General features: G+C 41.3%; 2 protein-coding genes across 2 annotated transcripts in view; one reads left to right on the top strand and one right to left on the bottom strand.

Moving 5' to 3' along the window:
* The first annotated feature begins 489 nt into the window (after nt 1–489).
* clcn3 (chloride channel 3) overlaps nt 490–21,224 on the top strand; it is a 248,766-nt gene continuing 228,031 nt past the window's right edge. Inside the window, exons 1-13 of the mRNA XM_053343551.1 lie at nt 490–675; nt 9,495–9,655; nt 10,962–11,061; nt 12,443–12,630; nt 12,827–12,949; nt 13,821–14,027; nt 14,255–14,335; nt 14,500–14,746; nt 14,940–15,232; nt 15,314–15,500; nt 16,621–17,019; nt 17,305–17,521; nt 19,037–19,112. Of these exons, the coding sequence (XP_053199526.1) occupies nt 588–675; nt 9,495–9,655; nt 10,962–11,061; nt 12,443–12,630; nt 12,827–12,949; nt 13,821–14,027; nt 14,255–14,335; nt 14,500–14,746; nt 14,940–15,232; nt 15,314–15,500; nt 16,621–17,019; nt 17,305–17,521; nt 19,037–19,112 (2,367 nt within the window). The 5' untranslated portion in view covers nt 490–587. The remainder of the gene's footprint in view (nt 676–9,494; nt 9,656–10,961; nt 11,062–12,442; nt 12,631–12,826; nt 12,950–13,820; nt 14,028–14,254; nt 14,336–14,499; nt 14,747–14,939; nt 15,233–15,313; nt 15,501–16,620; nt 17,020–17,304; nt 17,522–19,036; nt 19,113–21,224) is intronic.
* aadat (aminoadipate aminotransferase) overlaps nt 11,061–21,224 on the bottom strand; it is a 42,266-nt gene continuing 32,102 nt past the window's right edge. The window contains exon 15 of the mRNA XM_053343530.1: nt 11,061–11,071. The gene's annotated coding sequence lies outside the window, so the exon portion shown is untranslated. The remainder of the gene's footprint in view (nt 11,072–21,224) is intronic.

Below are 21,224 nucleotides of genomic sequence, written 5' to 3'. Positions count from 1 at the left end.
TTTCACCCCCTCTTCCTAAACATACTCAGAGTGGAGTTTTCCATTAAGGCCCCTTCCACCTCCCTTTAAGAGGAGTTAGGAGGGGAGGAGGGGGCTCCACAAAATGACCCCACCCCTCTCCCTTCATACAATCTCACACTCCACTCACCACCACCCTCTACCACCCTCTACTAACCTCTACCACCCTCTACTACCACCCCCCTTGTGACCCGGCATCATGGTCTGTCCCATACAGGCTCGTCTCACTGATCTCCCCTAGCAACCGAAGCTCAATGTGTGTGTACGTGCGTGTGCGTGTCTGTGCGTGCGAGTGCGTGTTCGCGTTCGATGACATCATCAGCCCTTAGCAGTCAGCTGCTGCAGTGGAGAGAGCTAACGGGAGAGGAAAAGGGAGGGAGGGGGGAGGAAGAGAGAGAGAGAGAGAGAGAGAGGGAGATAGGAGATAGGAGGAGGACTGTACACACACACTCACACACACACATACAGCCACGCTTGTGTCCTCCCTGGTAAACATGGCAGCGGTAGCAGCGAGCAGTGCGTAGTGAAGCCTTTAGCCTAGCTTTAGCCTCGGCTTCTCAGCTGTCAACATGGAGGAGGAGGACGCTGCAGCCGACCCCTATCTGCCCTACGACGGGGGAGGGGACACCATCCCCTTGCAGGAGATCCCTAAAAGAGGTAACGCCACGTCCCCACCTCTCTCTTATCTCTTCTTTCTCCCTTCTTCTCCTCCTCGTATAGGGAGCGTATACGTCCATACATATGGCAGCCAGACGCAGGGCAGGTTTAAGCTTAAAGCCGCCCTCCTCTTGCTCTGCTGTGGATTAAGAGCTGCCATTAGTTATGATGACAAAGCTTAAACCTAAGGGGAAGGAAAACTGCTATGTGGCCTATGTTCACCTGGTCTATGATTGATTTACCAGCAGTGTTTGTGCACGTCAGCCCCGGAGATAATGAGATAAAGAAAGAGCAGACTGAGTGTGAAGGGCTTGTGCTCTGGGCCTGTAGTCTTAAACAGCAGCAGCAGTGACTAAAGAGAGCATCCATTTTAATTCACTTGCAACCACATATAATATCTTAAAGTGAATGTCAAGAGATCTATGAGGTGTGTGTGTGTCTGAAATGTTTCACAACCTTTATGCAAGTGTGAGGACACCTGTTGGCCAGATTGAGGATGTCACCTCACATCACACATAACAGGTTGCATAATGAACACATGCATGGTGCCACGGTGCCAAATAGTCACTTTTTTGTGACAAATTCAAATTCTTGCATAGGATCTGTATTTGTCTTTTTTTCCTGTGAGGCCTTCTGGGAGTTTTCCTCTCCATTATGTGTGTGTGTGTGTGTGCGGGTTCCTCCAGGCCTTGTTAGATTCTCACGGTGAGCGAGCAGAGACAAAAAGACCCCAGTGAGTTTAGCAAAAGATCTGCTGCTGCGTACATCCACTTTTATACAAAAGGCACCACATGCTGCATTTTCTCTCTCTTTCTTTCTCTCTCTCTCTCTCTCTCTCTCTCTCTCTCTCTCTCTCTCTCTCTCTCTCTCTCTCTCTCTCTCTCTCTCTCTCTCTATCTTACGACTTTTGAATGAGTAGGGGTTTTTTGGGGGGTTTATTCGTCCTCCTGCAGCAGCATCTTGGTGAGCACATCTTATCGCACATCCGTCTCTTCCATTTCTATCCAGCACTTTTTCCACGTAGAAGCGGCTTCATCTATAAATCTTCTGGTGCAAACAAATTGTATTAGAGCTGAGTTTGTTTGCCAATTTCCTGCTTTAATAACAAGAGAAACTGGTCGTCTAGTGCAACTAACAATTACTTTCATTATTAACTCATCCAAAAAGGGTGAGAATTGTTGATCACTAACAACCTTAAATGTCTTTTTTTTGTCCAGATCAACAGTCATAACTAAAAGATAATTAGAAGCTGGAATTTGGACATTTTCTTCTTTGAAAAATGACTGAAAATGACTAATAGGTTGAATAGTTGACATCTAATCCATTAACTGACTAATCGGTGCAGCTCTAATTGTCTGTACACTGTTATTTCTGCTATTTCTTCCTAATTTAATTCCAAGACTCAACTCAGACCAACAACTATGCAAACACAGTCAATGCTGACATTTCGGGTAATAGCTGATATCGCGAACAAGGGATAGCTCTGTTTTTTTGAAGTGGGGCTTTTGTTTAACTGGGAATCCTCCACGAGACTGGTCATCAGGCTGGCGTTGGTCTACAACGAGGCTCCTCAATCCCATTAGGAGGTTGTCGGGGTCACTTTATGATGCTGATCATATGATGGCGGCTGACCCAGAACATCCCAGCCCGGCCGCCTCCTAAACCTCTGATCTGATTTAGTCAACAGTAGTAGACAGGCCCTGTTAAACGAGGAAAACAGGGGCGGTTGTATGACTGAGAGAAACCTAGAAAACCTGGATTCTCTCCAAATATTAGACACAGAAACCTCTGAGCAGTCAGGCCGATGCTCATTCTTATCGATCATGATCAAACAGGAAGCTCTGAAACGCTGCTCATTTAGAGAAGTGATGTTATCCACCCTCGATGCAGGCTGATGAGAATTGCCTCGTCATAGGTGGAAAGAAACCGAAGCCATATTATTTTTATGTGTGTGGTGTGTGTGAGCGTGTCTTTTTTTTGTCTGCGTGTCAGCACAGGCGTGCCCGCTGGACCGTTGAAGCGTGATGCTGGCGACGTGCTCCTATGCAGTCTTGCCTCTGGTGTCTGTTTTCCGTGGCGTCACCCTCGCCTGGCTCCACACACTGATTCAGCTCCGATGGTTGTTGGCAGTGTAGTGCAGCGTCAACAACAAGAGGGATTTTTGTCTGATTTATCTCATCACTGGAGTTTCTTACCAGACGATGGAAAATTTCATCATCTAAATCAGCCACTTTCTTTTTTTCTTTTATACCTACGTCTGAGGTCGGACTTTTGCACAGCAGCACCATCAGTCTCATTTTTGTACTTTTTAAGGTGCTTTTAGTCTCTCAGGTGCAAATTTATTGAAGCAATATAAGGGTGTCTACTGTAAAGCACTCTGATTTATGGTGCCATTATATATTTCTTGATGATAGCGCTCCTCCTGGCTGCAAGCTCTGTGCCTCACTGTATTAAATATTCTTTCTACTATGTTTGTGTGTGTGTGTGTGTGTGTGTGTGTGTGTGTGTGGTTATGTTGGTCAGTGTTTTTGTAACGGCTCGGCTATGTAGTACTTTTTTGTGCTTCCTTATACTGTTGTTTGTTGCCTTTCGATCAAGTTTGTTCCACTTTGCTCATGAGTCAGACCATGAATCATCAACAGTGGCCCATGTGGGAAAGTAACCTCTCTGACATGGGGATGCTAGTCTTTTTATTTACTTTGTTTAAAATTCATAGATCTTCCTTGAATTTTCTGGAGCAATTTTACCACAAACACACACCCATAAAGACAGACCAAGCCATCACCATCACTATGTCGTTCAATGGGTGGATTAAATAGCCTATTAAAAAACAATCTACTTAAGTTGTGCATTTGTATCCTCCGTCAGCATCAGCCTTTGCATTTTCAGGAACAGTTTCAGTTCTCTTTGTGATTGATTCTGGGCATCAGAAACTGTTTGTTCAGGAAGTGAGTGGAGAAAACTCTGCAGAAAAGTGTTCATTTCCTTTAGAGAAATATTATTATTACTCTAATCAAATTCTTTGACAGCAACTGTACACACAGTCATCACGCTCTGGAGAGAAACCTCACTAACTTTTAATTCATCACCACCTTTTTCCAACTAAGCCGGAAGTTAAAGGACTGTAGGTCTTCCCAGTTTTGACTCTCTTGTGTTTACTAAGCAGATGTAAGCACTGAAGACTCTTAAAGGAACATTGATCAAATATATAACCATCTAAAAAACAGTTGGGAGTTAGAAATCCACTCCATCTAAAGAAGTATTTAGTATTTTTTTCGTTTCTACTGATACTTTTGACTGATCTAGAGCATGGTTGTATTATGAGAGATAGATACTGGACCAAAAATGGGGCACATTCAGTTCAATACGAATTGCTGGGCTGGTGCATACCCCAAAAAAAGTTACTGGATTTGCCTCTCTGTTATGTGACCCACTGAATATGTGCAGTAGTGTTTTCCCCCGCTGGCCCTGTCTGCAAGTTCCCACAGACTCTTCATCGCTCGCTTTTCTCTGTTTTACAAATAAAACCTCCATGGATCAAAAATACATAATAGAGTCATAATTGACCTTGTTTGCTGTTTGAGGTGTCCAATTAACTGTTTTACAGAGATCTCTTTTACAATGGTGGTCGATAGGGAAAAATGTTGGGCTTCATTTTATGTTGCAGTACCACAAATGACCACAGTGAAGAAATTTGGCCACACGGCTGAGCAGCGGTGCCAAATCCAGCTTTTATCATCTATGATAGCATAGAGGGAAAATAAACTGGACCTCTTTATCAGATGCTACTGTTCATGAGTCATTCCGCCTCCTTCTTACGCACACACACACACACACACATCCCTGGACCGTCCAGACTGTAGCCGTCACTCAGGAGCCAAAATGGAGAATGATAGCATCGGTCTGCCTGCCAAGCCTGAACCTCTGCGGCTGCCGAGTCAACATCAGCAACATATCGCAGGACATCGCTGGTCAGATAAAAAAGCCGCACTTGGCCATGTTTACCCCTGCTTGTTCTTATAAGTTCTCGCCAAAGAGTTACGACCTCTTTCCTCTCTCTGTGTCCCTAATGGCACCGAGCATCAAAGGCTGTGTGATATGAGCTAATCAGCTTCACTCTTAAAGCCTCTGCAACATGCATACTGTGGGAAACAGACTTTATCCTCTGCTTCGGTCTCGGTGGGCACTAAGGGGAACATTTTCTGCTCATGTGCAAAAAAGCTTTACTCCAAATTGTTTTATAATCTGTTATATGGCCATGTTTAGAGCCATCAGAGGGATTGTTGTTATTAATGCAGATCACAGAGGGTTAACAGCTATGAACATAACCCAACCCCACTTATAGTTGTACTCAGGAGCTTAAATACGTTGTAGATAATACGTATTGTTTCCAGGAATGTGTATGTTTGCTATTCAAAGGTTTTCTGGGTTTTGTATTAACCATGGTGTGTCATTTAATTGGCATTAGTCTTGCCCACATTTCTGCGTTCACACCTTTTATCTTTTAACCTTGTGAGACCTGCAGAAGGAAAACATGTAGATCTAGTTTTGTTTCATGTTATTACAGATCGTACCACCTAGAAAATTAACTTTTTTTCAATTGTCTACACTCAAGAGCGTCTTTGGCAGAAACTCAATTGAATTTAGCTGGTAAAATAGCAGAATTTATACTTAATGATTCGATTCTGTCAGGAAATAAAAGCTGAAGGTTGAACGAGCTTTCGTCTCCTCGGTAACATTCGCTGCTGCCAACAGCATCGTATCACAAAATGCTGGAAAGTTCAGTTGAGAAGTGTCTGACTCATGGCGTGACTGACTGACTGAATGATAACAGCTGGAGAAATGGAGACGAACTGTAACAAAACAACCATATAACAGCGTTCATGTGGCCTCGGATCGACGTCACATGCACAGAAACACAGTTAAATGTTTTAAGTTTATCTTCCAGTTTGTTATCTGTCTGTAGAAAATAGAAATACTCGTCTAAAGCTCGTCGATTACAATCTGTACAGTTCTCTAGACTCTAAATTGCTGTTGTTGAAAAGAGTAACTTCAAAACGTGAAAATGTTGCTTAAATGACACTTTTTAGTTTGAGGCAAATTATCCATAAAAACACAACGATAAGGAACCAAACTTTCCAAGATCTTATCTTCTTATTACTTGTTCTCGGTTATCTCTTGGTATTTTTTCAGCATTTTTTTATCCATTTAAATTCAGTTTAGATTATAAAAGGGGTCAGAAATGTTTATTTGGAAAGTAAACTGCCAATAAAAGAGTTTAATTTATTAATTTCCCACCTCCTGATGACTTTAAATGATAAGTTTTGGACATAAATCATGTTGTTGAGGCGAAGAATTCTCTAAGTTGACACTAAGGGTCAATTTCCCAGACAGGGATTAAAGTCCAAGACTAGACTTGTTTCTTAATGGATATTTTCATAGATTATTGTCTTCAGTCTAGGACTAGTCTTAATCTCTGTCTGAGAAACTGGACCTAAATGTCTAAACCACTCAAATCGGACTTTTCTACCTTTTAAAATCAGATCTGATTTATTTCTCGGATGTGTGAACAAACCAAATCCATGTTTTTCTTTTCAAATCAAATCTGGGCCGCTTGCACTCGTGGTCTTAGACATCGGATGTGAAACTGATCTTTGTGACCGTGAGATTGGAGGTCGTGGTTTTTTTTAAAAGTCATAATCGCTGGCATTGTCATTCAGCATCGGCACCTTAGAGCTTTGCCAAAATAAACATGTTGCCTCCTTCTTCTTACTCTCATCCTCATCATCTGTATCATCTTCTGGCCTCCACATCAAATAATCCTGAACGTGTATGTTAGCACAGTCGTGTCATACATGTTTATGATTTCACTATCATACAAATTACATCACTCTTGTGCTCACTTGACTCACATTTCAGTTAAATCTGTACGTGAGGCAGCTTTGGACCTCAAAAGTGTCACGAATACTTCACACCTGCAAACATGAATGTAAACCATCAACACAAAAACATCAGATCTGACTAAAAAATGGAGTATTGAGCATTAAGCTAACAGCTGTTTTAGTATCCCAGTTTCTTGACTGGATGCTTATTGTGTTCAGTCTCTTCAGTGGTATGAGAGCTCGGTTTGCTATTTGGTGGAGCCAGATTTAGCCTCACTGTCGATGTTAACAAACACTGTAATTACATCCATGTCAGTACAAATGAATCTGTTGCTGAATATAAACAGATGGCAGAAACAAGTTGGTCTTTTATCTTCTAATGTGTCACAAAAAGTTCCTTATTGTGTTTCTCTGAATACTTAAAGAGAGGCTTTAAGCTTTTGCTATTTTACACACAGACCTGCCTTTGTGTGATCCAGATGAAGAAGCTTCACATATTTGTGGCGTCAGAAGTAGGAGGCTCGGGGCTCCAGTGTTTTTGACAGTTTCAAATGTCAGAGCAAGGTCTGTTCCTTATTTATCAAACAGGCTTTGTGCCAGATAAACTGTGGAGTGATGCATCTTTAAGTTAAGGATATGACCCCCATTCATTTTTCAAAATTGAAAACTGACTTATTGAATTATGAGGATGAAAAAAAAAAAAAAAAAAGCTTAATCATCCCAACAGTGTCTGAGTGCTGTATCGTTAAAAAATCACTTCCTATTGAGGGAAACTTCTCATTTTGCGACCACGTCAGCCGGCAAAGAGAAAAAGCAGTAAATCCAGTGATGTTTTCCAGATAACAGGCGGAGAAAATAACCCTCCAGGCTACTTCTCCTCGCCCTGTTAAAGTGTGTGCATGTGTGTGTCTGTGTGTGCGGATATGACCAAGGATGTTTTTCTCTCTCTCCTCACATTGGATCTGTGCATCAGACCGAACCAGTGACATTTAGCATCTCATGTCATTGTTATAAACAAAGTCACTGTGCTTGTGTATTTATAGCATTAACAAGAAGATCATCTGAAGGGCGGTTGGACAATGTTTGCTTTTCTTTTTTTGTTGTTGTAATTATGAAAATGTGCCGTGACTGATCTTACGTCCTTTTTGAAGTGACTGGACAAGGTCATTGTCCTGCAGCCTGTAGATGGATACAATCACACATTCAGACGAACTGTAGTTTAAATGGGATGGCATCAATGGTTAGTCGCTTGATCCGCCACTTTGATCCAGGTTGAAATGATCTCAGCAGCTACTGAATGAATTTCCTTGAAAGTTCGTGCCAACATTCATTGTTTCCAGAGGATGAAACCTTAAAAATGTTGGCATCCTTTGAAGCATCACCATACAGGTTGACATTTGTAGTTTTTAGTGAGATGTCTTTAACAACTGTTGGATGGATTCCCATGAAATTTGCTGAACATTCATGTGCTGATTAGTATCGACTGAAATAAATCAATACTAAGTAGTATCAAAAATGTCTCCCGTTAAACAATACCTAGTTAGAAAATATGACCATTTGTACGGACTTGCTCAGAGCCGACAGTGCAAGGGTCCTTTGATTTAATGTGACGTGATGCTACAACCCGTCTGTGGTGGTGAAGTCGCGGTGAATTTGATGATGGGTATTGAGGGAAGTATTCAAATGGTATCGTGACAGTATGGGGTTTTTGTTACCGTGGTGAAAAAGCAACGTATCGCTGTGGTTAGGCGGTTTACTGACCCTTCCTAGCATCCATACACCAGCCTTACCCTAAAATGAAACAAACCTGTCCGACTGGAAGGTGGTCGTACAGCCACTTCTTGGTGAAGATGAGGGCACATCAGTTTGTCAGAAGTAGTTTTGGGTAGTCTAGTTTATTGTCGATAGAGGGGATGTTTGCGAGGTATATTGATGGGTTATTGGAAGATTGATGGGATTGTGGTCGACTGGGTTTAGCCTTTAGCCCTAACGGATTCGTGCTTGCTTGCTGTGCTTCCGCTTTTGGCATCCCCCTTGGCGGTGGTTCTCATGAGGTGATGCCGAGGTCTTGTGGCCTTGTGGAGAAAGGCTGTTAAACATCAGCATGTCAGTATGTCATGTAGCATTTATCTCAAAGCGTTGTTCGTCACAACCTCACACTTCCCTTGTTTGACTAATAATGCAGTGTTTTGTAGGGCAAAAGCAGCCACTGAAGGTATAACAAATAATTCAAGTGTCATTTGTACATCTACTTTTAGGTATAACAAGTCTGGATTGTAGGGAATGGACTAGAGATGGTCTTGTAGAAGGCTGAGATGTTTTCAAATGAAATATAAGAGAGCATTTGCAGACACACACATCCACCTGCAAGCTTGAATGCTCTAGCGTAGGTGTGATTGTGTGTATGACTGTGGATAAAAGATTTCTTCCAGGTATTTCAGTGATATTTACTCAACCAAAAGTCTCAGCGGGGCAAATAAACCTCCACTTGCTGATGGGCTGCTGGCCTCGCAGGCTTCTCTCAGTGTGGCTGTGTTTCCGCCAGTCTCATTATATCTCTGGTGACTGTGCAGTGAGCTCCGCAGTGTCTCTAGTGTGCCAGATAATCAAGGAGATGTAGCGCTAATGTTGAGCCAGCAACAAGCAGGACTGTGACAGATCTCTTTACTTTTCAGGATCATTTATAAGGATCAGATGTGTGGCTGAAACGTTTTTGTGTTGTTTTGACAATGTAAAAATATTTAGTGGTACTTGTTTCTCTTTGATATATACTGTAGAGACATACATGATTTTCCAAACAACAAGGAGAATTAAAAGGCCAGAACTGTTTATGTTTTTGTATATACTTTAAAGGGAAGTTACATTATTATATCTTACTTTATTGAAGTAGAATTATACTTTCTGATGTTAACCATCTCTGTTTTCTCTCTTCTTCAGGGTCTAACTACGTCATGTCTAACGGGGGCGGGGCACCCAGCAGCACCACCCACCTGTTGGACTTCCTAGAGGAGCCCATCCCTGGTGTGGGGACCTACGATGACTTCCACACCATCGACTGGGTCCGCGAGAAGTGCAAGGACCGCGAGAGACACCGGAAGGTAAAATGAAACCTCAAATCTTAAAAGTGCAATATGTGAGATTCAGAAACATTCATCCCTTCCTGTCCTCCCACGTCTACGTCCATTTCTAACATGGCAGCCAGGTCACAAGCTTTCTCATATTACACCTAAACAGTACATTAATATATGTGTCTGAAAACAGTAAGAAATTGGCAATAATTTAGTAAACGCTGCACACATTTGTTTTAGTCTGAGATGCTGGTGCTCTAGTGCAACATCTAGTGGGGAAGAATGTGGTATTGCACCTTTAAAGATCTCCGTATTCTTCAAATGAAGTACTATGTGGTGTTTATACAGAACTGTATTTGCTGTTTTAACGCAATTTATAATACAAACAGAGGTAATGATACACTGTCAGACAGTTGTCTCCACCACCTCAAAGTCATTCATGATGTTGTACAGGTTAATAGTTAAGGAAGTGGTTGTTTGAAGATTAAAAAAACATGCCTAATTACATATTTTAGCACATCTGGCTAGTCCTGACCCCAATCACATTGTCTGACGAAGGGTTGTAGATGCTGTTCGGCAACCCAAGAAGAACTCTTAAAACATGGATATAACGTTAAAGGGCTTTTGAAAATGATGCTCATATTTATTTTGTTTGAAATTCAACCGATACTCAGAGCTCACAAGGATCCATGTTGACTCAGTCTACTTCCTGTTCCTTTTTTGCATTTTTTGAGTCAGCAAGAAAACCCTCAGCTGTCTTCTACATTTCCTGCAGCAGTAACAGATTATTTGTCTCAATCTTCATCAGCAGAAAATACAATGAAAATGCCACTGAGCTGTCATTATTTGAGCCACCGCTTGTCGAAGATCTTCTGTTGTAAAAAATCAAGTTGTAAAGAAGTCATGATTGAACTGTTTCCTTCCTGCCTCACTTACTTAACCTCTCTCAGTCAACACTTTAGTCCAAATATTGACACAGTTTCACAGTCTGCTGTCTAGAAGTGTTTCAGTGAATAACTCGTGGAAATTATATCTCTGAGAATTTGAATGTTATTTGAATGATTTCAAACTGTGCTTTTATAACACGGTCCCACCTGCCTTCCAGGAAGTGGTGTAATCAACTGTTTTATTGACTCAACAGAGGAAATCAGGTCACCAGAGTAGATTACGGAAATACTTATCATTGGAGGATAGATATAAACCTTTGACCTACCTCTGTTTAAGTTCAACTAATGACACTTTCTCTTCAGTCTCAAGCTTATTAGTTTCATTTCCTGTTATTCATGCTTCAATATTTCTGCTAATAGTTGCCTGTGTGCTCTCTGTGTGTGTTCAGATAAACAGTAAGAAGAAAGAGTCAGCATGGGAGTTCACAAAGAGCCTGTACGATGCCTGGTCTGGATGGCTGGTGGTGACGCTCACTGGCTTGGCCTCAGGTAACACTAATGCACACGTGCTGTACAAACACACACACACACACACACACACACACACACACCCAAGCACACACAAGCACAGAGCTGTTATCTCCTCTGCTGGTGACTCTCACATGCTTTGCCTAAGGCAGCTCACACTCAGTCTTTTTCTCTTGGTCTTTTGCTTTACCCACTTGCTCATAAGCATATTTTCTCTCTCCTACAGAGCCTCACCACAAATAATTCAGTCCTCTTAAGTCATAAAATCTCATAAATTATTCATGTTTGTATGACCAACACAGGACAGAAAATCTACAGGCCCTTTTACCAAAGTGAAGTTTCTATAAAATGGCTTTTCGTGGTAAAGTTAAAGTAAGATCTGGGATACATAGGGGAAGAAAATGACCTGGGGTACTTGTTGACATGTTTCAGCTCAAATGAGGGTTTATGCAAAATGTAATCTTTAGATTCGTGTACATGTAGATTAATTTTCCTTTTTTTTCATGACATTCAGCGTGACTTTCAAACTAAGTCTTGCATTTCAATTGGAAGTATCTTTTGTGCCTTCACCAGGTTTTTTCTGTCAGTCAGGACTTTGGGACAATCACCATTGAAGAAATAATTATGTAATATATGTGTATTAAAAATAAATATTTTGAATATAATATTAATTTGTTATAAAATAGTTTTATATTCTATTCTATAATGTGTCTGATTATGTTTAGGCACAAAAAACACTTGGTTTGGGTTAAAATGATCACTTAAACGATGAAGTTGCTCACATTACCTCCTCAAAGTTATGCAACCTTTGTCGTCATGGCAACATAAACACCACAACATAATGAATGTCCCAATTCGTGGTGGAAATGGGATGTGAACAGCAGTCTGTATTTATCTATCTACCCAACCAGCCACCTCCAAACTTAAGATAGAAATAAATTAGTTGTAAAATGTTGCAGGCACAAAATATACTTCTGTTTGAAATACATTAGTTTGAAAGTTGTGCTGAGTTGTGAAAAAAGAAAAAAGAACATTTGTGTCACTGTCACATGAATCTACAGTGATTATTTCACAAACTGCTGTTGGTTTACGAGGCTGTTAGAGGCTCATCTGGCCTGTAACATGTCTGTTTGTCGTCTTCTATCAAACCACGCCGTTCTGCTAGCATGGCTGTAGAGGATTCGAACACCTGGCTCTTCGATGTAGTCAAGAAGCTCTAGATTAAAAAATACCTGTGTGAAGATAACGGGCACATATAAATATAACACTTGTAGTGTAACCACCAAGCTAACTGCCTACTGCCTTTCTCTTGTTTTCTACCTCCTTCTTCCTCTCTCCACCCGGCCTTCACCTCCTCATCCGTCTTTTCCTTCCCACTTTCCCTCCGTCTTCCTCCTGCCAGGTGCTTTGGCTGGCCTGATTGACATTGCTGCTGATTGGATGAACGACCTGAAGGAGGGCGTGTGTCTGAGCGCCATGTGGTTCAACCACGAGCAGTGCTGCTGGACGTCCAATGAGACCACCTTTGCTGAGAGGGACAAGTGTCCTCAGTGGAAGAGCTGGGCTGAGCTAATACTTGGGCAGGCGGAGGTAGACTAACACAGGCACAGAAACTTCTGTCATAGTAGAGAAAGATGTGGACAGTGAAGGAGACAGTTTAGAGATAATTAAGACCCTTACAACGCACAACACACGTGACTCATTCACACATTGTATGTATAATTAGATTTTTGTCGCCAGTTAGTTTCACTATTTCACTTCTTCCTTCTTTCTTGCCGCTCTGCAGGGTCCGGGCTCGTACATTATGAACTACTTCATGTACATCTACTGGGCTCTGTCCTTCGCCTTCCTGGCTGTCTGTCTGGTCAAGGTGTTTGCACCCTACGCCTGCGGCTCTGGGATCCCTGAGGTGAGGAAAATGGTGCTTTAGGAAACGGTACCGTATGAAAATGAACTTGCACAAACTTGTCATTCAATGCAATTGACGTTCTCGTGGGAAACAAGTTGGTTTTTAAGCAACATTGTATAACCCAAAAATGTTTTTTACCACAGAGCATTTTTTTTTTATCAACATATTGCGGTTAGCAGGCTATCTCTGTGAGTGTCTTTCCTCTCGCTGGGTTTCAGAGTTGGCTACACACCGAGTGAAGGAGCTTGTGTGGGATTTCTGCAGACTACAAATGTTCTGTTTTATCTCTCGGTTCTTTCCTCACGTCTGATCGATTGTCTGCGGGTGTCAGAAGCTTAGAGCAGTAAATGAAATGGAAAAGTCTTCAAGCCTCTGCATCCGCCTCTAACTCTCCATGAAAGTGGTTTAATTGGTTATGTGCACTCTCAGGGACACACATGCACACAGTGTGCTTTCATGCTCATGGGTTTCCTTTTAATGCCTTCAAGTGCCTTAAAATTGTTAATTTAAGAGCAGCAGGGAGATGCGGCATTTTTGGCCATGCTGTGAAAAAAAAAAGGGAAAAAAGGCATTTTGAGGTGAGCGCTCTGAGCTTTCTAAAAGAAAAATTATCTCTTTGTTGCCATGGGAACTGCATTGCCAGGGAAAGCATGTAGCGGTCTGTGACTTTGAGCATGTTGACAATAGCAGAATAAAGGAAAAGATCAGGCAGAGATGCAGCTAAAGCAAAGTTTGGGTGGATTTTCTCAGAAAGATTGAAAATGAAACTCGAAACAGTTTTTTTAAGCATATAAAAACTGAAAGGATGCCTTAATTTGAAGGATAAAAAAAGACCTTTAACCTTTGCATTTCTCCTCTTCCTCTCCCTCAGATCAAGACCATCCTGAGTGGGTTTATCATCCGTGGCTATCTGGGCAAGTGGACACTGATGATTAAAACCATCACTCTGGTGCTGGCTGTGGCGTCTGGCCTCAGCCTGGGGAAGGAGGGCCCCCTGGTCCATGTGGCCTGCTGCTGTGGGAATATCTTCTCCTACCTCTTCCCCAAATACAGCAAGAATGAGGCCAAGAAACGAGAGGTGAGAGAGAAGAGGTTACGCTTAACATTACAGCAAAGAAAAACTGAAATGTTGCATTTCGCCTTTTAAGATACAGATGATTCATTACACAAGTTTTGAATCTGTTTTGTCTCTACCAGTAATATAAATATATGACCACACATATTCTGTAGTTTTTTGATTACATTCATAGATTATAGACTGTTTTAGAGACCTTTAACTCAGGTGTGTTTGTCTTTGTCACTCAGGTCCTCTCTGCTGCGTCGGCAGCTGGGGTGTCCGTGGCTTTTGGAGCACCAATCGGAGGAGTTCTCTTCAGCTTGGAGGAGGTACAGCACATGAATTGACATTGTGTCTTCATTTTAATTGCTGCAGACATTTTTAAATGATGAGGAATAATTTCAAAATCCCAATGTAGTGCTTCAGTAGGAGGATAATGGATTCAACCTTTCAACTATAGCAAGTCTTCTATCTTCTCCTCTTTCCTCTTCAGGTGAGTTACTACTTCCCTCTAAAGACGCTGTGGCGCTCCTTCTTCGCTGCCCTGGTGGCGGCCTTCGTGCTGCGCTCCATTAACCCGTTTGGTAACAGCCGTCTGGTGCTGTTCTACGTGGAGTACCACACGCCGTGGTACCTGTTTGAGCTCCTACCTTTCATCCTTCTGGGAGTGTTCGGGGGTCTATGGGGCGCCTTCTTCATCCGAGCCAACATTGCATGGTGCAGACGGCGCAAGTCGACTCGCTTCGGCAAGTATTTTGATTTGGTTCCAACATTTTTGTTGATGAGATTGTCTGGAAGATCACTGTCAAGCTATTGTAGAGGTGGAAATTAAACATTTTAGAATAGTAGCGTGATTGTTTCAATTATCTTTACTCCCCTAAGTGTTATTGCGGTATTTAGTCTGACATGTTCTGTTTTCCCTTTTTCCTTCAGGAAAGTACCCAGTGTTGGAGGTGATCCTGGTGGCGGCCATCACAGCTGTAGTTGCTTTCCCAAACCCATACACACGTCAGAACACCAGTGAGCTGATAAAGGAGCTGTTCACTGACTGCGGTCCGCTGGAGTCCTCACAGCTCTGTCAGTACCGCAGCCAGATGAACGGCAGTAAGGCCTTCACTGACAACCCCAACCGACCAGCAGGGTCCGGTGTCTACGCTGCCATGTGGCAGCTCTGCCTGGCGCTCATCTTTAAAATCATCATGACCATATTCACCTTTGGACTGAAGGTGATCCTCTACTTACAGGGCAGATTGTTCTTCATATTTATTTTAATCAAACACTAACACCAGTCTGTGTTGGGTCTGTAGGTACCGTCGGGCTTGTTCATCCCCAGCATGGCCATCGGGGCGATCGCAGGGCGAATCGTTGGCATCGCTGTGGAGCAGCTGGCCTATTACCACCATGACTGGTTCCTGTTCAAAGAGTGGTGCGAGGTGGGCGCTGACTGCATCACTCCAGGGCTCTATGCTATGGTGGGGGCTGCAGCATGTCTGGGTGAGTCAACAAGAAATGGACATTGGTAGATGTTTTTTGCTTTACTGTTAACACAACTATCCCTTTAACATCTGGAGCATTTGGGAAATTGTTGCAAATCAGTGATCTGGACTGCTCTGTAGGGTTTTGGCTTGAATTAGATGATTTTTAAGGTATGTATTTTATTTATATCACAAAAAATACATTCCAATCAAGTTATTTTTAACAATAAAATGTTTCTCAATTGAATTTTCAGAGGTTTACTGAATCACAATATATTGAGATATAAAACTACTTTCATGATGATATAAGATTTTATCCATATTTCCCCATTCCCAGTTACAAGATGTTGGAGGTATACCTAAAAAAATAACAATAAATAAAAGATTAATTATTATGGAACAGTGTGTTGGATTTAGTGGCATTTAGTGGTGAGGTTACAGATTGCAACACACTGAATACTCCATAAGCATGTAGGAAAACCTATGATGGACATGAAACTTGCCAAAGTTCCTCTCTAGAGCCAGTGTTTGGTTTGTCTGTTCTGGGCTACTGTAGACACATGGTGGTGCAACATATAATGGGCTCTGTTGAAGAGGGCCAGCTCCCTCTGTAGATATAAAGACTCAGTCTAGGCTAACGTAAACATACTGAATGACTATTCAATTCAATTCTTGCCAATAGATCCCCCATAGTCTTACATGCTGGTCCTATAAATCTATATATTAATTTCTACAACATGCACATACTATATTGATTCACCCCTTAGCAGAAATATATAGTATAACCTACAAGATTTAAAGTTCCAGTATATTTTTTATTACTCTTCCAATTTTCCAGAAAGTGAAACATGAAAATATACCATGAAGTTACTGTCACTTGGTTAAAAGAAAACTGACATATATAAGTTGGTTTTCATTGAGACCCAGGATGTATGTTTTTTTTTCAGTGGCTCCCCCTGGTGTCATTTTTGAGGCAACTAAATGTTCAGTCTTCACTTTTGCCTCCCCTCTCTCTCTATTTTATGCACAACATGTAAATATACAACTTGTGTTTCTTAAAGCCAGGATCTGTCTTTCTGTGTCTCCATGTGCGTTAACTTCGTCTAATGTGTTATTTTCCTCCTTTCCTCCCTCTGTAGGTGGTGTGACCCGTATGACCGTCTCCCTGGTCGTCATAGTCTTTGAGCTGACTGGCGGTTTGGAGTACATCGTCCCTCTCATGGCTGCCGTCATGACCAGCAAATGGGTGGGAGATGCCTTTGGCCGTGAGGGAATCTACGAAGCCCACATCCGTCTCAACGGATACCCCTTCCTGGACGCCAAGGAGGAGTTCACACACACTACGCTGGCCAGGGAGGTGATGAGGCCACGACGCAGCGACCCACCGTTAGCGGTGCTGACGCAGGATGACCTAACTGTGGAGGAGCTGCAGAGCGTCATCAATGAAACCAGTTATAATGGTTTCCCTGTGATAGTGTCCAAGGAGTCCCAGAGACTGGTGGGCTTCGCTCTGCGCAGGGACATCACTATCGCTATAGGTAATGACATTTCAACAGTTACACAGCACTAAAATGGTGTTTAACCTGGTGCCCAAGTTATTTTAATTTTCCCATATTTAAGTGTCCTTGAGCAGGATTGGAAGGTGTTATCTTGATTAAACAAAATAACATAAAGCAAAAACTAAATCTGAGTTAAGTCTTAAAGGTCGGGGAAGTTTGTAACAGGTCTAAAGAGAGAATTTGTGCACGGCTCTTTTTGAGTTGGCATAACTTTTACTAGTTTAAGTCTCTTAAATTGATCTCTTTCTGTTCCTCTCCTGACAGAAAATGCCCGTCGTAAGCAGGAGGGCATCATGTTAAACTCCAGGGTTTACTTCACCCAGCATGCACCCACCCTACCCGCTGACAGCCCTCGTCCCCTCAAGCTGCGCTCCATCCTGGACATGAGCCCCTTCACCGTCACCGACCACACCCCCATGGAGATCGTGGTGGACATCTTCAGAAAGCTGGGGCTGCGTCAGTGCTTGGTCACTCACAACGGGTAAGTAGGAAGTTAAAGACAACTTGTCTTGGGATCAAAGATGTGCTGAAAGAACAGAGGATTAATCTTTGTTCTGCCTGGGGTCGACAAACATTGCACATACACATGTACACACTGTCCGGTGTTGCATGAGCCCTTTTTGATCCCTGGATCTACCCTGTAATCTGCATGGCCTGGCCCAACCGCTGTGCTGCACTTCCCTCACCCTCCTACTCAACAATAACAGAAAGTCTCCTCAGTAGAAGAGACGGAGCTGCTGAAACTAACCAAAAAACTACATAACAGGTATCCTGCTGGGGAAATACAGTCAGTCAGAAGCAGCAGTCGATGTGTGTCGTGAAACAGTTTTTGCTCCCTTTGAGATTTTTGAACAGTTAATTTAGAACAATGACGAGCGTTGTTCAGCTTATAGTTAATGATAATAAACGTCTCATGATCTGTTCGGCCCTCGTTCTCAGGAAGTCTGTGTAGTCTTGATATAACAGAATGGGATTTTACAGTGAGACACCTGCTGGCGGGATGTAGGAGTTACAGGAGAGATCGATGCTAATAGACTCCTCAATCTCAATATACAGTTAATTTAGTTTTGCTGTGACAATCACCAGAGAGGAACTGTGCAGCAGCGTTGTTTTTATTTGCATTTTTATTTATATCTATTTTTATTAGATCTCATTTCTTTTCTTATCATTAGCAAAAAACCTCATGAAAAGACCCAAAACTAATAATGTGCTCCATCTTTTGATTCATTTATTCTCATGGAAGAGGGAGATATTTAAAAGCAGGTAATAAATATGTAGTTTCACTTTTTTTAAAGGGGAAAAAGGAATTAATAAAAGTAGTTTTTTAATCACATGTTGCTCAAATATTAAACAGTGCAGTAATTGGGGACTATTTTCAGCTACGATTAATGCACGTTTAGCATGCTAGTGAGTATTTATAGCAGCAGGAAGGTGTATGTGGGTCTCTAATGACCATTTGTGATTAAGAAACATGTCACCTGGTAAAATGTAGTTTTAATAGTTTTTAAACAGTGATGATGGAGCTCTAAGAGATAATAAGGTAAATCAGACAAAACCAGTTTGTTTTGGTCTTTTCTTTAGATTTCTTAACTTAATGAAAAATATAAAATAGTATAAGACATTACCAATATTATCCTTAAACATTACTTACACTACTATTTTATAATTTACATCTTTATTTACTTAAATTCTGAATATTGTATAAAGTCATATTAGTTTATATTCATTAGAGTAGAGTCACTACCCATCGTAACACATTTTAAGTTAATTTGCTTTAAGTTAAGTTTTTATCCAGTGTTTTGTGTTGAGTTGTGTGATTTTGAGTTTAAATTTTCTGTTAATCTGTTTTAATATTTTAAGTTAAACCCTGTTATGTATGTTTTGTGCTGCTGCTGTTTGTTCTCTCTCTGTCTCTCTTCTGTTTGATGTTTTTTTTTTGTTTATTCTGTTGTTGTTTATTTTGGGCAGTTTTCCGAGTAATGGATGTGTGTTTCAGGATTGTGTTGGGCATCATCACAAAGAAGAATATATTAGAGCATCTGGAGGAGCTCAAGCAGCACACGGAGCCCCTGGTGACTAGCCGCGCCCCTTTACACACGTGACCCCCTACCACCCTCCACCACCACATACACTTTGGCACCTGTCTCTTAGGCTCCGCCTCTTAGGAGGGATGCATGAAACTGGGTGTGAAAAACTGTTGACAGTTCCCGGCTAAACATTATAAGCCTCCTCCTTTTTCTTCTTCTTCTCTCACTTATTGTACGCACTCTGTTGTCCGTGGGTTGGTCGGGTGTGGATTCACCTCTATAGAGTCGTTCATTTTTAGAATTAAAAAAACCCAAAACAAACATCTGTAGATAGACGACATCTGATCTCCATCTTCATCAATGACAGCTGTTGCAGTTTTGATGTCATTGTATATAGACAAGCTTTTTTTGTGTGTTTCGTGGGTCCTGTAATATCGGACCTTCATGGGAACTGTCACCCACATCACTGTAGAGCCCCTTTCAGACATGTGCTTCATTAAGTTAACATGCTGGCAGTTTAATATTTTATAAAAGTCCTGACACGAGGGAGGACTTTTTAATATTTCCTAAACTCCTAAAACACAGCTGAAGTCTCAGTTAATACCGTCACATTAACATAAAGGTAACTAAAGCACAAAAAATCAATTGTTCACCACGTTAAAATCGCTGTATTCAATCTGTCATTTACCGTAACTATTGTATGATATGTGCAAAGAAAATATCAGTTTAATGAGCCAGCTTGTAGTTGGATCAGTATATAGCACCATGTATAAAAATGTGTTGTAGTCATTTTAGTCTCATTTTATTAAAACATTTACAATATTTGTTAATAATAATTAATCATCAACAAACTAAAATATAACAAGAGTAGATTAAAGTAACATAAAATCCAAATAAAACGAAGGAAGGATAAAATCTAAATATAATGTTATTTGGAAGACATGTAACAAAGTAGATGACTTAATTATAAGATAACATTTGAGATCAAACTGCACCATCATCATCACTGTCAGGTTTTTGGCATATTATTATTGAGTTTATCCAAGAAATTTGCCATAATTCATCTAAAATTCAAATTTTTCAACCTGCAACCTCACAGCAATTCACTCGCATCCCATAGAAAGAGAAATAAACATCAACCACAAAATAAGCTGCAAATCCGTACCTGATGCAGCCTGTAAGAAGTTACTTAAAACATATAACACACACATCTATTTAATATAACAATTATAGAACAGTAACGTTAATGCCAGATGGATGAAGCCAGCAGTGTTGCATGTCTGAAAAGGCCTCAGTACATTCAGAGAAGCTCATCTTCATCACTCTTCATCTGTAGCTACTGTAGCTCTGCTTACTGCTGCATCATGTTAGCACCTACTGCAGATAAAATGTCCATCAAGCTATTTCATTATTATTTTCTGATTTCTAGTGTTTAGTATTTTGGTAGAATTCAGATTATTTTAGTCTGTAAAGCCGTCAGAGGATACAACAGTACATTTAAACCCTCAGCATGTGTGTGCAGTCATGTAACCATGATGCCTGTTGAATGTCTGTGTCTCCATCTTCCTCTCACATCAGTAGTCATTTTATTTTGAAAAGTTCTCCCCCTTCAATTTTCTACCGTCATTAACAAATGTTTTTTCCCCTTTTTTTGTGTTTTTTAATTCCTTCCCCTCTCGACCCCACCGTTTTCGCCCTGGGTCTCCACAGATTGACGACATCTGACTCGTCACCATAACAACACCTTGGCGAGTAGCTAGCCGCCTTGGGAAAGCGGACTTCCGTTGTTTTAATATGTTAGAGGGTGTTTTTTTTAATTTGAATATAAGGGAGGGATAAAATCTGTAGTGATATGATTCATCCTCATCTCTCCCTCATTGTGTAGTGAGCAGTGAGCGCTGTGATGGAGTGACGTTGTTGTGATGACTGGTGCAAGTAGTGTCGTAGTGACTTCGCTAGTGAGCGTGTGGTGATAACGTGACCTTGATCAAGTATTATTTACTAATGGCACTCGTTAACCCGCCAATGTTTTTCTCTCTGAGCCAGCCGTGTCTTCTCTGAGAATAAACATGTTTTTATTCCACTGGAAACCTGCAGGGCCTCGGCTCATACAAGTCTGCGTTCGAATAGCTTTTAAATAAAGTTCAAGCAACTTTT

Source organism: Scomber japonicus, chromosome 22, assembly GCF_027409825.1.
Source record: "Scomber japonicus isolate fScoJap1 chromosome 22, fScoJap1.pri, whole genome shotgun sequence".
NCBI classification, from domain to species: domain Eukaryota; kingdom Metazoa; phylum Chordata; class Actinopteri; order Scombriformes; family Scombridae; genus Scomber; species Scomber japonicus.
Note: the sequence above shows the minus strand (reverse complement) of the source record. Positions and strands in the feature narration are given on the sequence as shown.